Below are 16,718 nucleotides of genomic sequence, written 5' to 3'. Positions count from 1 at the left end.
ACGTGTAGCTTCCGCTTCTAATAGTTCTAGCGGGTGAGATGGGGGACCAAGCTCCCTCCTCATTGAAGGAGCAAAGTTCCAAGTCTGTTATCTCTTTAAGGATTTCCTTGTTTTTGGTAAGGAGAGCTAGAAACGAGTCATTCACGTTTGCAGGTACACCAGAGGTCATGCCAGAATTGATAGAGCATCCGGCTGACAACGGGGGTTCCCTGTTGATTTCCTTTTGAAAAGAAAACGATTCACAGTACAATTACTCACATTGGAATACATTTTCCCCTTCAGCTTGTAGCGGGACCCTTTGGGGAGCTGATTTAGGGATACTTGCAACAGCTTTAAAAAGCATTGGTGTAGAAACTTGGTGGATAGGGTGGAAGCGCACTTGCTTGTCAGCTGAGCACAGGTGAGACAAGGTCAGCACTTTAGTGAGTAACTTCAAAACAGCCGCCCTATTCAATGTCAATTGAATTCAGTCCTTTGGTTTCCAAGATAGAAGTAATTGCATATTCAAGGGCTCCCGCTGAACTGGTGGTGCCAGATCCTCTGTGCCCTTATTTAGGATGTTAAAGCGCTGCTTCTCCAGAGTTGAGAACGTAGGGGGACTCCTGTTGGCCATGAGGTTGGTCAGTGAGGCCGGGGAGCACCGACTATTGTCTTCACCAGCCGTGCGTACAGTCAAGTCCATACTTAGGACTATAAAGTTCTGGGTTGGCTCCCTACAGGTTGGCATTATTGTCTCTGAAGGGGCCCCAATGGATTCAGCAGTATCACCCACAAAGGTTGGGTGGTAGGCGGCGCAAAGTCTACCCTATCCCCTTCCCCCACAATGCCATGGAGTGGGACTTGTTCTGTTGAATCAACATTCTCAGCTTCTATTACCGGCGACAGCACTGGGACCTGGGTTCCAAGGAATGTCACAGCCATTGAGTCAAGTGCCGTACGACACCGTTGAGGTTTGTGTTGATGCACCTGCATACAGTGGGGTTCAAAACGAAGATGCAGGAGTGATAGATTCCTAAGGAACTTTCTTGAGCCCCTACCCACATTCCTATGGGTGATTTTCCTATTCTTCAGTTTCTTTAGGGCTTGGCCGCTTGTCTGAGGTTACACAGTCATTGCCAGTCGTTTAGACCTAGGGGGCGGAGAACCTTTCTTTGACCTCAATGTAGAAGGCAGATAAAATGTCCTTCGAGGAATACTTTTTTAAAGGTCATCAGTGATCTACGTTGTTCGATTTTGATGATCCCAAAAGGCACTCGAGGTGCCTGAGGTGACACATTCAACTGGATTGCCTCCCCTGGCTTTATTCTAAGAAACCATGCCTTTGATAGCATTATCCAGGCTAAGAAAAGAGAGCCGAGACGGGCACTCGGACTCTGCCTTCCATTAGAGAGTGCCCAGAGAAAGTCTCTGAAGTGTAAGTATAAACAATGCTTTGCTTTCATAAATATGAAGCCATGCTGAATGATGCTCAAAAGATGCTGCAGGTGGTTTACTTAAAATGCATCCTCCTTCTGGCGACTGATTAACAACCTAGTGACACCATCATCTTACTCTCTGATTAATCCTGTCGGAGAGCAAGGATGGATAGATCACTTTACGAAAATATATAAAGGCGACTCGTGGGGGTGGGGGAGCCTGCGCCTGGAACTTACCACAGGCCTATGGCATTCAGAGTATCTTATTTCCCATACTAAGAACCCAAGCCCCAGGGCCTGATGGTTTGTCAAATGCAGTCCTAAAACTCGACCCTGACCTCTGGGCCCATATTTTGGGCTTAATGGTTGGTAAAATTACATCACCAGCAACCATGCCAAAAACATGAACTCAGTCCATTATTGTACCAATCTTTAAAAAGGGACAACAATGGCTACCCTGCAACTATAGTCCTATAGCGTTACTGGACATCCCAGCAAAAATCTATGCAAGCATAGTCTTAGGAGAACTAACGGATTGGGCTCAAGGTGTGGGCAGATTTGACGCACTACAGACAGGGTTTAGGAAAGGCACAGGAACAAATGCAAACATGTTAATTCAGGGTTTGCTAAGGAACGATGGCGAGGTCGAGACCCATCTGTATGGTGTTCATGGACTTCGCCATGGCATCCGATAGCATTGACCAAACCCGTTTGTGGGCTAAACTCAGAAAATGGGGATGCCCTGCCCACTTATTACAAATCTTGGTGGCTCTTCATTCCAACACTTCTATTAGAGTGTGTTTAAATGCACAAGATAAACTGTCATCACCTATTATCACTATGTGTAGCCTGTGCTGGCCCCTCTTCAGTCTTTTTCCCTCTGATCTTGCCGAATCCTTTGATGTTATTCGTAGCTTTTCACTGAATTTAGCTTTCACTTCCCTGTATTATTTGCTTTTTGTCGATGACCTTGTACTTTTTGATTACACCCCAATCGGTTTGCAGCACAAGCTCGATGCCCTGGCTAAATATGCTGAATTAAATTACTTAATTATCAATATAACAAAATCTCAGATGCTAACATTTAGACCAGGGATGAAACAAAAATATACAAGCTTTCGATGGAACATCCGTGGTTCATGACTTGGAAAGGTTTCTACCTTCTTCTATCTGGGTTGTCGAATACTTGATCTCCACAATAAAACGGAGCTCCAAAGTTACCAACGCTCCAAGATGCTAAAGCTTGCATGTCAAGCCTGTGCTGTAAACCAGAAATGTGGCCCTTTTTATTTGTCTCTAGTGCTAGAATTCTACAGGGCAAAGGTTGTACCATTGATAACCTAAGGGGGTGAGAATAGGGTCTCCCCATCCTACTGAAATGTGATGCCCTGGAGGGTTTGTTCTGGAGGAAGGTCCTACCCCTACCAAATGGGGTTCTGGCGGCAGCAATAATAATAATAATTTAGCATTTATATAGCGCTACGAACCCTAAGGAATCTGAGCGCTGCTTATTATTACCCACGGTGTGTGGTGTTCATTTATTGACCTCGGAAGGATGAAAGGCTGAGTTTGGCCCTGCCTGGATTCGGACCTGTGTCAGCAGGCTCTAGACAGATGTCAAAGCGAGCGCTCTACTCGCTGTGTTATCCGTCCGGCTATGAGTTGGGGTTGTCTTCCATAAAATGTCATCTATATTGGAAGAATCTGTCACTGCTGAAAATCATTTTTTGTGCTAAGGAGGGGTTAATCTGGTGGTTGCTAAAGCGAATGTTAGATAACAAATCTTGGGTTGCCCTACAAAATTGGGAAGTCACAACTTATCACCTGTACGCTGACTTGCTGGTTGATGTCAGACCAGTCGGAACCTGCCAGAATATTTGATTAAGTCCCCTAGTATATCATGGCAAGCAAGTGTGATGAGATTAAGATTGAATTTGATTCATACAAATGACATCTTGGGTGTCTGGAGTAATGCTTCTTGAGAAAAGAGAGCATGTTGCTTCTGTTCTATTCCCAAGGAGGTGGAGTCGCTACGCCATATACTGTTGAATTGTAGATCATTAGAGGCGAGGCAAATGTCATACTTATGTCCAGGTTCATGCTGACAGAGCATGGCAGTTTATTATGAACTCTTTTGCTCATAACAAATGGATGGTTACTGCGATTCATTTTCTAAAAGAAGCTTTGGATACAGGCAAAAGGGTAATATGATGAACATAACATAATATGCATGCTGGTATGATTTTCCCTTTATGGTTTGGTAGGTTATATTAATTCTTTCTTGTTCTCTTGTTTTGTCTTTTTTAGTATATGTGATACTGCTTGCTTTCTTTCTTGGTCTTTTAAAAGTTTTTTTAAACATGAATTTATTACCGTGTAACTGTATTTTAAATGAAAAATTGTATGCACATTTCTTTTTTTATTAACTTTGTTAAAGGTCACTTGTCAACCAAATAACAATAAAAATAAAATTAAAAAAAGCTGGACGTGATGCAGAATTCCCAACATTTATCTTGGCAGTCCGGGTGCCAGTTCTCGGTCATTTATCTCATTATCTCTGTTCCAATTAGGTTTGGGAGAGGAGTGTGCTAGTTCACTTTAGTTTCCACAGCCAGAGCTGTCGCTTTGCTTTCTTCCCTGGCTCAGCCGTAATCTCTGTGGGGTTGCCTGCTGGTCTTGGGCTCACCGGCTCTGGTGTGCTCTATGCCAACCCTGCTTCTTGCTTAGATAGACCACTTGAGCTTCCCCATCACACTGCACCTCTTCCTGCGAGTCAAAATGCTCCGCAGGGCCTTCCATTCTAGGCGTGCTTGGTATGCTACTTCTAGCTCTTTCAGATGTTCCAGCTGCAGCATTTGGCTTTCCTTCCAGCGCCACTCGACTGTTTGTCAACAAGCCCTCTGAGGTCGTTCTGCCCGCTGCATGACAGCCATGAAGTGATAGGGGGTCGGCCCGATTTTCGGTCCCCAGATACATCGGTCCTCCCCTTTGTTAGGTCCTTCTCAGCTCCCGGGCTGTCATTTTAGTGGCCGGACCCACAATCGTCTCAGCTCTGGGACTGCGCCAGTTGGGAATGTTACGTCCCCAGATTCGTTTCTTTCCTTCCGTGGGGGGTCTCCAACATCTTGGATGCCAGCTGTCCAATTCTAACACCATATTTCGGGGAGTAGGGGCGTCAGGGGCCACAGGTGTCACAGAGCTCAATCGTGTTCTCATTCTCTCCCTGTGTGGCCATATCCCCCCACACCCTGCATAACTTAAGTCCTGCTCTCCTTAGGGGATCTCCTTCTGGTTAGTCAGTGCTGATGGAAAACAAAAGGTTGCTGTGGAAATAAAGTGTGGAGACCCTCTGTTACTATCGTGAGGGAGTGGCTGAGGTGGTAAACGAGGACTTGAAGAGCAGCGTTAGATGATTAACAAAGGTAAGTAGATGTGGAGAATAGGGCAGGGGTGACGGGAGGGAGAATGGAGGGGAGTGGGTGTCCCGAGACAAGAATGAACAGTGAAGTGTGAGGGACGCGACAAGCAGCAATATGGAATGTGGGCTTTGATGTGTTCCATGTAATAATGTCCCCGCAAAAATGTCCGCTGACAAAAAAGTCTGATTTTTCTTTTACCAGATATAATTTCGCCAATGGCTTTTCTTGGCAACATTATGTATGGGGACATCATTACCTGATACCCTTTGATGTGTAGGTAAAGACTGCATTCCTTTGCATCTGATTGGTTATCCAAAGTTTCCCAGATGTTAAGATCAGTGTACTCAAATAACGTGTAGTTCCTAACCAACACTGTTTTCTGTGCTGTGTTTCATGGTGGAAGAAAGGTGATGTGTTTGACTGAGATGGGACAGGATCCCTTTGCAACTTTCATACTACTTTTGCTTTAAGTTAACTTAAATATCTGATCACCAGTCTAGTGCATGTAGAAGGGCATTTTCTGTTAATTCAGAAATAGACTATAAAGCTGATGTTAACAAAGTAACTACAAGTACCGGAAGAGTAACCTAATACTTTATTTTTATCCAAACAGTCTTCTGTTGCACCACCTTTGTCTTTGTTCTCTTTGATATTTGCATTGTTTGTTCTCTCGCTATGAAAATAAATATGGTCACATTAAAAGTTTAACTTGGCAACCCGGGAAGGGTACATGGTGATCAGGCATACCATGAATTGAGCTGTTTAAGTATTATTGCTTTACATTTAAACTTTGGGACAGTACTTGAAGACTGCTAAGATGTAATTGTTGACTAAGTTACAGTTGTTCTGGACATTTGCTGCTGTATTTTGTTTGTCAGCAGTTAATATGCTCAAATTACACAATTCATGGGTACAACTTCATATACTCGTATATTATTTACATACATTTTGTGTTTGTATGAAAAAAACATCAATTTGATCCCTTCATTACTAACAGAATTATTTAATTAAAATATGTTGTGGCATTAGGGACTGCTTTAGGTCGAATGAAGAAATTAAAATGAAATATTTTGTCTCTATCGTGTCTGCTATGACACAGTTGCTTACTTCACCTCACACCCTTTATCATTATGTTCTATGTTTCATTTACGTAAGCAAAAATGTTTATTTGAAGATAGTTTTAAGAATCCTTCCCTAGGAATTACTGATCTGATTTGGCAAATGTTTTCATTACCTTGTAGTAAAAGGGTTTTCAACTACACAGAATGTGATGTTATTTAAAAGCGGTGTATGAGAAATAAAAAATAAAAGTGGCTAATGGATGGAAAGTGCACTTTTACTTCTGTGGAATCGGTAGTTCTACAGTTTCATTTAACTGAGGTTTCCTGCACTGCACATTAAAGTCCATGGTGCAACTTGTGTCTACTATGCTTCACCAGTGTCTTTCTCCATTCTGAACTTCGTGCTTTAATGATGGATCTCTTTTTTTCTATAGGCATACTGCAGTACCATCCAACTGGACTCAGGAATTGATTATAGAAAGAGGCTGCTTTCTTCAGCTGGGAAACTTTACTTCCTGTAAGTTATTTTATGTATTTTAGCTCTGTGTGCGGCAGCACTGCTTTAATATTGTATTGTATATTTTGCTTCCGGGCTTAGAAAGTTAATTCTGTTCTTGTAAAGTTATAGGCAGAAACACTCTATACTTCTTTTTGTTAGACAGAAAACCCATCTTAATGTTACCAGATCAAAACTGTATTGCTGTGATGCTGTGATAGCGTGTTTTCCTAAATTCTACATCTCACTCCTGTATCTCAATTCAGACATCTCAACCACTCAAATCAACTTTGCTTTAAACCAGAAGTGATACTGTTGCCAGAAGGTCTTCGCAATCTTTCAGCCATCTGAGATCCCAGTTGGGTACAGATTTAATGTCTGTAAATTTCCATTATTTATATATACATATATCTTTTTGTGTTCTATAGAAATGGAGTATGATACTTTAAGGGTCTTATTGAGTGCATACATTCACCGCCAGTATGGCCTCTTAGTCCTGAATACAAAGGAGAATGCTACAACTAAATTGTCTGTCCTGTTGCATTTGAATCTCAGAAGTTTCCTTTCCTACCATTTCATCCAGCCATACATGGGAAAAGACAGAGGCCTGTGATCCAAGGCTACACTGCCATTGTGGACTTGATGTGACATCGATGCAATCTGTAGATATCTAGTTGTAATGTAGCATGGGTTTGAGGATAGCTGTAGTGAATATCTCAAGATGCTGAATAATTATTATCTTTACATCTTTATTTCGACGTAAACACCCAATGGTTTGGAGACACTTATGAAATTAGAATCCTTTCTGCTACATGGTATATGGGCAAATAGATGGTACTAAGTCTGATTATAGGGGATTTGAATTCACAATAAGCACCTTTGGATATAATTCGTGATGTACTTTAAGAAGAGGAGGATAATGTGTGGGATATCCCTATTTGCAGGTTGTTAACCCACAGAAGGAACAATTGTTACAGGTGGTACAATTTTGATGTAGTGTAGGTTATTGGGCACTGATTGGATCAATTGCTGGGGATGTCCCAGCTTGGCCAATATATAATGGCTGCGGATTTTGGAGCCACATTGTTTATATCCTAATCAATATTTCAAAATGGCATTATGTTAAATCCATAGAGGATCCTCAGCAAGCGGAGAATGACCATGCCCCATGATATGAGGAAACTTGTTTTCAATTAATCTTGCTGTACCAGTTTCCGACAGAAATAACTGCAAAAGATGGGAAGATCTTGACCTGAGTCGAGAATCCTCCATGATATATACGCAGGCCTTCAGGTACTAGGCCCGATTTCTATTGCCGCTGAATGCTCTTCGAATTCCTTCTTGTCAATAGCTGGCATCTTATATTCTTTCATCACTAGGCGTTGTTTTCATGGTTTTTCAGTTCTTCAAAAGTGACTCTTGTTACAAGGATTGTTTGCAGTCGAATTCTAGGCTCCCGTCTCTCCTTAAAAATCTGAATAAGGACAATAAAGAAAAAACAAATTGTACGTGTTAAGGATATACAAAGCCTTGATGAAGACCAAAAAGCAAGCTTTTGCAATAGAAAACTGTTTGGGGCTAACAGTTACATCTGTGGCAGATGATATCAGGCTTTCTGGAATATTGTTTCCAAGGGTCCAAATGACAAGAAAGCTCTCTTAGAAACATGCATGTCAGACCTGCTTGGTGACAAAGATGTCCAGTTGTTAATTAGCAGTGCTAACTGTTATTACTGCACAAAACTCTTTTAAATATATGGGATTCGTTTGTTAAGAATTGCTCATTCTTCCCTGCCACATGTATAGCTTTTCTTAAATATTGAAATACGCCCAACACCCTCATTCTTTAGGAGCGGAAGTAAATCGTAAGGGTAGGGGATTTCATTACATGGATTTGTTCACTAGCTTATGTTGTACCTTGACTTGTTTTTGGGTACTGGTACTATCATTTGTGTAATGAACTTTGTATTTGTCAACATTTTATGATTAAGTGTTTTTATATGTTTACTTGTGTTGTAAAGTGCATTTATGATTTATGCCAATATGAATCTGTAAAGGTAATTCTATGATTTAAACGTTCCACACTGTAAATGTAAACAATCCATGTATACTTAGATTTGCTAATCTCTGTACAGGGTGATATGCTAATAACTATCCACAGAAAGTCCACCTCTACTACCCTTTTTTTAATCTATTAACCCAGATGTGCAGCTCTGCTTGTGGTTCTGTTATTGACAGTGGCTTATTTGGCCCGCATCAGAGCATTCAACAAGTATTCTGAAGGAGCCCTGTTGAGTTATTGGACTTTGATAAATTCAATGCTTACTTAAATCTTGATTTTATTTTGTTCTGTTCCTCCCCTGTCAAATATTTCAGATTTCTCATCTTGAGATCTGCAATTTCTCCAACTTCCTCCTGAGTCTGATCACACATATGCAGCCTTTGTCAGATCCACTCTTACCCCACTATACACAAACTGGGCTACTGCAACAGCTTCCCACAATACTCACTTGCTATTTCTACCATATATTTTAAAAAGTACTCCTGTTGTCTTGCTCAAAAATCTCAGCTCAAACTCCACATATCCGTGTGCGCATTCAACAGTGCAGTCTGACAGTGGGCCACTTGTTTGTATATGTGCGCCTGTATATTTTCCCAATTCAAATGTTCACAACTGTACATGATCTTGTCCCTCTCCGCTTACTTTGCACTGGCTACCCCCTTTTATGCCCCTGCCAACTTCCTCTGCTTACAAACCCAACATTGCCTGCCTCTGAATAGAGTGCTTGATAATGTACAAAGCAATACAACCCAATTGAACATGAACACTAAGAAACAGAAACCCACTGCCTAATGCTGAAGCATCTGAACTGGTTTGCAGTTGCTCAGAGGACACGATTTAGGCCTGGTTCATTACCCATCAGGGCTATTTGGGGAAAACACCTCTGTTAATCCAGCTAAAACGATTTCTTGCTTTTAACCAACTATATATGATATAAATTGCTTCTACACAAGGCAAAACAAGTTGAATGTGGAGGCTGCTGGATGTTCACACAGCATGGGAACTTAGATGTAACCACATTTCCCATGACTGGGGGCAGGAGAAAGAACACCCTAACTTTCTGAATAAGGTAAAAAAGAGTCCTACTTGAGAGGGATCCTGTTAATCTATGTATCAGTGTTTTGTAAGGCTCAAGCTACAAAGTTGCTTCCTATTACCCCAAAAGGACGCAAGAAAGAGCGGACATGGGAGTAAGATGAGCGTGAAGTAGGGGTCTGATCATTCACAGTCTTGAAACATTCCAGGCCAGTCAAGTGTAGAGGGGAAGGATATTGCTAATGTTTAGTACAAACAAGTTTTAGTGGGATCCAGCGAAGGAACCCTGAAGAGGGGTCTACATTCGCCTCAGCAAGTGGCCTCTCAAGTGGCCTGTTTCGCCTGGGATCTCTACTCAACTCTCTGCATGATTGTTTCTTCGTTTTCAGGAAGATAGAATACTACGTTTGTGCAATCACGTGACAAGAACTTGGCCACGCCCACAGAAGGGGAGGACACCATAAAAATACGAGGCCGCGCGCCATCAGCGCGCGCGCGCCTCAGCAAGTGGCCTCTCAAGTGGCCTGTTTCGCCTGGGATCTCTACTCAACTCTCTACATGATTGTTTCTTCGTTTTCAGGAAGATAGAATACTACGTTTGTGCAATCACGTGACAAGAACTTGGCCACGCCCACAGAAGCGGAGGACACCATAAAAATACGAGGCCGCGCGCCATCAGCGCGCGCGCCTCAGCAAGTGGCCTCTCAAGTGGCCTGTTTCGCCTGGGATCTCTACTCAACTCTCTGCATGATTGTTTCTTCGTTTTCAGGAACATAGAATACTACGTTTGTGCAATCACGTGACAAGAACTTGGTGATTATATATTAAGAAAACCTTTTCTATGTATAGAAAGAATATATTTATAATAATAACTAAGATACTTATCTGTTGTTATAGGCCACGCCCACAGAAGGAGAGGACACCATAAAAATACGAGGCCGCGCGCCATCAGCGCGCGCGCCTCAGCAAGTGGCCTCTCAAGTGGCCTGTTTCGCCTGTTTAGCCTGTGGGGCTGTGGGTTAGGTAAGAAACTTTGGAGTTTTGAATGCTAGTTCTCTATTTAAGTACAAACATAGTGATAGCCACTGCCTAGCTGAATGTAAGAAGTGGCTTAAGAAGTGGTGTCGAGACAAAAATGAGTGTAAAAAAAGCGGTGATAAGTAAGCAACATCTAACAATACTGCTGCCTACAAAGCAAATGACCACTAGGATGAGTGTAGCCCGTGCTGCTGCTGCGAGTCACTTAGGCTCACCGTACTTAACTGACGAGCTTATTGAATGCGCAATTCAGTGTTCTTTAGAACAAAGAATGGATAGACCAGCCCAAGAGCTGGGAACTAACACTGAACTAATTGAAAGTTCGCAATCATTGTTTGTAGAAGATGGTGATACAAATATCTTCCAACTGAACGTTGACCCGGGAAATAATATTGAAAAAATGGCCAATGGAAATAGGGAGTATGTTGATACACCCCAAGTTTTTCACACTATTGATAATTCCTTCTTGGAGATGTCACAACACATAGATAAAAATATGTTGGATGAATTAGAGAAAGCGAACCATACTGACACAATACAGACCACAAGTAACGAAACGCAAACACAAGTATTAATACTAGCTGAAGTGAAATCCCAAACAAATCTCTTAAAAGAAATGGTAATGGCATTTATAGCATTACCGGACTTCATCAACGAATTAATGAACAAGGAACGACGTGAGGTAACAGATAAAACGCAAAACTCAATATCTATCAATAAAGAAGTATATACTGGAATTGAAAGCATAGACAGAGAACTCAATAATGGTAATGAAACAAATTGTAAGGTGACAAAATCTAATGTATCGACTATTAAGATACCCTTACAAAATGAAGACCATGGCAAGACATCAGAGCCCAACATGGAGGTAATTGTGATAGAAACCAGCGAATCGAAAGAAGTGGTTAGTAACAATCCTACCACTGTAACTGAAATAAGTGATGATGACAACTCTATGTTTGTAGAAAAAACTTCAAAAAGGAAAGAAAAAAAGCAAAGGAAAAAACAGGCCAAAGCTGCGAAAGCAAACAACACATCCTCAAGAAAATTCTTGAGAAATATGGACATACGTAAGGCATGGCCTGATTGTCAGGTAACAGACAAAAGTAAGAAAGATGAGGAAAAAAATACACCTAGTGACAAAGCAAAGACTAAGATAGTCAAAGAAATAGAGATTGTCAGCAATACTGGAAATGATGGTATTGCTGAATCTAGTTACAGTGAAGGATCTTCCTTGCTCTCAGAGGTTCTGAAAAATAAAGTAACATCGGAAAGGATTGATAGTAATCTTAGAGCCGTAGAGAGAGGACTCCAAGATATCTTTGACATATTTAAAAACCCAGATGCTCCATCGAGGCCTAATACACCTGTGTTAATGAATACTCCTGAGTTGTTAGCCAGCAAGCCATTGTTGAACTCCAATACACTGCAAGAATCGAAAGAGATATTAGCCTCATTAGCTCACCCAAAGGAGTCACAAGAAATTAAACAACTAAAGGTACCATTTGATGACCCCAAGGAGCATACGTTGAAAGATACGCAACTAAGCAGCGATGCAATAAGTTTAATCATAGAAAACTTATTGAAACAAAAATATCAAGATCCAAATAGCTCGCTGCAAGTCTCAAACACTTTGCCAAAGGGAAATACTCAAAAAAGGAATGGAAGTAATTTACCCCCCGAAGATGGAGCAATAGGTAAGAATAATTTGATCACTCAAGAACAAGCGAGATCGATAAAATTGCAAAAAAAGATAGACACTGACTCAGCGAAGGCTACCCTTGATACAAATAAAGCCATCCAATTAAATAAAACAGACTTAAGTACATTGGTGGAGGAATTAATACATCAAAAATTTAATGAATCTAATCGCCAATTACCAAAAACTGATGATCTAATGTAAGATAAAGATCCACAGCTTAATAACATGAATCATCAGTATCTAGAGTATAAAAAGGAGGGGTTGTTATCAGGAGTCACACATGACTCGAATCATTGGAATAAAGAGTATAAGGTATCATCCATACCAAATTTAAAAAGACTGGCTTTTTCAAATGGACCGAGTATAATAATTTACTATGTGTTTGACGAGGGTGGCCCACGATCTCTCAATAGATCTTACCTGCTATCTTTATTTGGGGAGATACCAGAATTAAGTCTAATAACAACTTCAGATATCCAGCTTGTGGATTTCATACACAACGAAAGGTATGATTATGTCAGATTAATCATAACATCACCATTAGTGAGAGCTCTAATACTGAAGGAGGCAGGTGCTCTACAGAAAAGGGGTTTTGATGTACAAAAGTATCAAGAATGTACACAAGGGGACGATGGTTTAAGAAAACAAGAGTTTAGCAGACAAGAAGCAGCAGGATATGGCACCGACAGACTGGGAATACAATCATTATCGACAAAAATGCAAGATAGCACAGTAACAGACATTGCTAGGTCTCGGTTGATTGACATGCAGGAATGGAGGTCACTTGCCATATCGCTGCGAGACTCCATAGAGAATCTGAAATCGGCAAAAATATCACTTTGACAAAAGGACCCCATTTAGTTTAGTTTCCTGGAACACAAGGGGTTACTCACATATTGTGGCAAATAAAAATATTGTGAGTCAACTGGAAGAATTTGACTTTGTGTTATTACAGGAAACATGGGCAACTAACAACTTGCTGTGGGATGGGTACGGAATTATCAACTGTAAAGCGATCAAAGGAACAATAGGTTGACCTAGTGGGGGATTGATCTTGGCGTACAAATCGGATACTAATATTACTATGATAACTAATCAACAAATATCAGAAAGCATAATAATTGGCACATTTAAAATACGAGCAATTCAAATGGAAATAGATATTTTGATAGTAAACATATATTGGAATGTAGCCAGCCACTCAAATGATCAGCTGATTGAGGTCTTGGAGTTGTTAAATGATAGAATCACGACCTGGTTAGAGCTCTACCCTATGGGTGCGCTTGTATTGGCAGGTGATTTGAATGCAGATTGTGACTTAGGAAATTCAGATACCACATGGACACTTACATCTATAAACCCCAACTCGGTAGTAGCCCTCAGTAAACGATATAGAGGCAGTCTCTGGATTGATTTTGCATCAAGTTGGGGCTTGCAACTTATACATAACGCACAGCCAACCTGGAAAGCCAGAGGACAGAGCTCTATTTTAGATTACATAATAGCCAGTAATCACTTTTTTGTAAATAACTGTGAAATGAAAGTGCAAAGCTGTAAGGAAAGTGATCATGCAATGATATCAATACAGATGCCTTGGAACAAAAAAAAATGTGAATGGAGAAGATTGGGATATGCATATAGAAATAAATACAGCAGGTAACAGAGTAAAATGGACACCAAATAACCTCGAAAAGGTAAACTTTTTGCTAATACAGGATTATATGTCTCTCCCGATGGAATGGAAAATGTCTACTTACTCTGGTGAGGTTTTTAATGATTATATACAAGAAACACTGGAGAAATGTAATGTAAAGAAAACATATGAACAAATACCTGTAACCAAAAATGCTCATGTCTTTGACATTGATATCAAAAAAAGAAAGGCGCAATTGAGTAAAGAGGTGCGTAGCCTAAAAAAATTAAAGGGTAACACAGATGAAATCACCCAAAAAATTAAGCAATGCAAACAGAAATTCAAAAATTGGATAATATCATATCGCTCACACATGGAACAAAAAGACGGCGAAGCCATGTTGGCAGCCATGAAGGATTGCAATACAAGGAAAACTTGGGCAATGATTAATGGCACTGAAATTACGCAAATGCAACTTTCTTTAAACCCGATTGCAGGAGATGTATGGGTAACCTATTTTGAAGACTTATATATGAGCTCAGAGGTTCAAATGATGGATAACTATAAGTGTAATCAGACATGGTATTTGGATATCTCTGTAAAGAAGATTGCAATGTATATAAAAAAAGTTAAATCCTCAACCACTCCGGGCCCAAATAATTTATCCAATATTACCTTAAAATATAATATTGATTTATGGACTAACATTCTACATTGCTTGTTTAAAGAGATTATATAAACCAAACAAATCCCAACCTCCTGGAAGATGGCATATGTAATCTTAATTTTTAAGAAGGGAAATCGTTTAATCCCTCTAAACTATCGACCCATAATGATATCAGATGTGGAATCAAAAATTTTCACAGCTATGGTATTGGAAGAAATCAATATCTGGATCGAGAATAACAATATACTAGATCCAAGACAAATAGGCTTTATACAAGCCATGGGAACTGAAATAGGAGGTTTGATAGTAGCCAGTCTACAAGCTAAGGCCAAAGTAAAATATAATCATGCACTGTACATAGCATCAATGGACCTTTCCATGGCGTTTGATAAAGTAGATAGAGGAATGTTATGGAGAACCCTGGATAGCCTGGGAATGGAAAAAGGTCTACTAGAACTAATAATTATGCTATATTCCGATACAGTATTGAAAGTGCGCTTAAATAATAGAGGCAAATTATCAGAACAAATAAAAGCAAATAATGGCTTAAGACAGGGTTGTAGACTATCAGCGACTTTATTTAATCTCTATGTCTCTCAGATAGGAAAAATTATGGATGTGAGTGGCCTGGTCTCACCAAAGATAGGCAAGCTCACCATAAAATGGATAGCATATGCAGACGACTTCTTGTTATTTGATGGCACGAAAGTAGGTCTACAGAGGATGATGAACACATTTGTAAATTTTATACAAGAAAGGAAACTGATGGTAAACCCAAACAAAACTGTGATTTTTCATACTGGTGTGAAATCTTTAAAACAAGATTCTTTGGTAATGTTTTGTGATGGTGTAAAAATAAAAAAAACAAGCTGTCCTCAGATATCTAGGATATACCTATACGAGTAAATACACACTTAGCTATATGATAAAGGAGCTTAAAAGGAAGGCTGTGGGTATTGCTAATGAAATGATGGTAATTGAAAAGAAATATGGCAAGTTCACATTAAGCGCATGTATTCTTTTTTATCGCACTAAAGCCATTCCAAGAACGACTTATGGTCTTGAACTTTGTTCAAATAATCTGATACCACATTTGAAAACAGTTGAAGCTTGTATATGGCGTAAAGTTTTGAGACATCTACCAAAATGTCTACCAATAGAAGCAATAAGTTATGAATTGGGCCTAACGTCACTGAAAAGTATTGTATATCGGAAAAAGATGCTATTATTGCGAAAATGTATCCTTGGTAAAAATAATACAATGTATCAATGTTTAGGAAATGACCTAGAGGGTGTTTTCATGAAAGAACTAAAAGAAATATGTGATTCGAAACTACAGGATCTAGGCCTTACAAACGAGACCCTACTGAAAAATCCCCAGAAGGTAAAAGAATTAATAAAAGCTTATGATTGGCTAGAGAACAACATGGTGATATTAAATTCAACACTATATCATCAAGTGATATCCTTTTGAAAATGGTATGCAGTTCCGGAAAAATACTTAATGAAATATCCCTCTAGATCTTTCCGCAATTTTACGATGAGATTTAGATTCAATGTACTGAAAACCTATGAAATACAGAGTATCAGAACGAATAATGATGTGACTTTTAAAACCTGTAGATACTGTGAAATATCAGGAACGAAAGAAACGCTAAAACATCTGTTACTGATATGCCCTAGTTTATTGAAACCACGAATAGAATACTTTTACAAGTTTGTAAATGATACTTCGAATGTTAATAGGGAAAATTTATGGTATGAGATGATGCATGGAAACTCAACGATACTGAAAATACGCATCAGTGAATTTCTGAGAATAGTATGCGATGTTTCCTGAAACCTGAGTTCAATCTAGATTATCGTAATAATTTCATAAATAGCTGAGTACACCTAGATATCATGACAAATGTTGCCATCTAAAAAGCTTTTAAAAGTATAAAAAGAAAAAATGAAATGATTAGATGTTTAAGGTTTTAAATGTGGTATAGTTTCTAGTATACTATTATGTTCTAAAAAATAGATTGAAGGTTGGTATTGTATTGATTTGAAAGTTGTGTTTTAGTAACTTGTAAATGATTGCTTTTAAGGAGACGGATATTTAATGTTGATTTTGTATTGATTTGAAAGTTGTGTTTTAGTAACTTGTAAATTATTGATTCTTAAGGAAAAATGTATTTAATGTTGGTTT

General features: G+C 39.6%; 1 protein-coding gene across 2 annotated transcripts in view; it reads left to right on the top strand.

The window, feature by feature from the left end:
- Positions 1 to 16,718, top strand: part of AFG1L (AFG1 like ATPase) — a 2,086,687-nt gene that overhangs the window by 1,307,226 nt on the left and 762,743 nt on the right. For both annotated transcript variants that reach the window (XM_069606550.1, XM_069606549.1), the window contains exon 8: positions 6,330 to 6,412. In XM_069606550.1, coding sequence (XP_069462651.1) covers positions 6,330 to 6,412 — 83 coding nt within the window. The remainder of the gene's footprint in view (positions 1 to 6,329; positions 6,413 to 16,718) is intronic.

The sequence above is a fragment of the Ambystoma mexicanum genome, chromosome 4p, assembly GCF_040938575.1.
Source record: "Ambystoma mexicanum isolate Mex_15411 chromosome 4p, UKY_AmexF1_1, whole genome shotgun sequence".
Classification (NCBI taxonomy): Eukaryota; Metazoa; Chordata; class Amphibia; order Caudata; family Ambystomatidae; genus Ambystoma; species Ambystoma mexicanum.
This window is presented reverse-complemented; position numbering and strand designations above follow the sequence as displayed.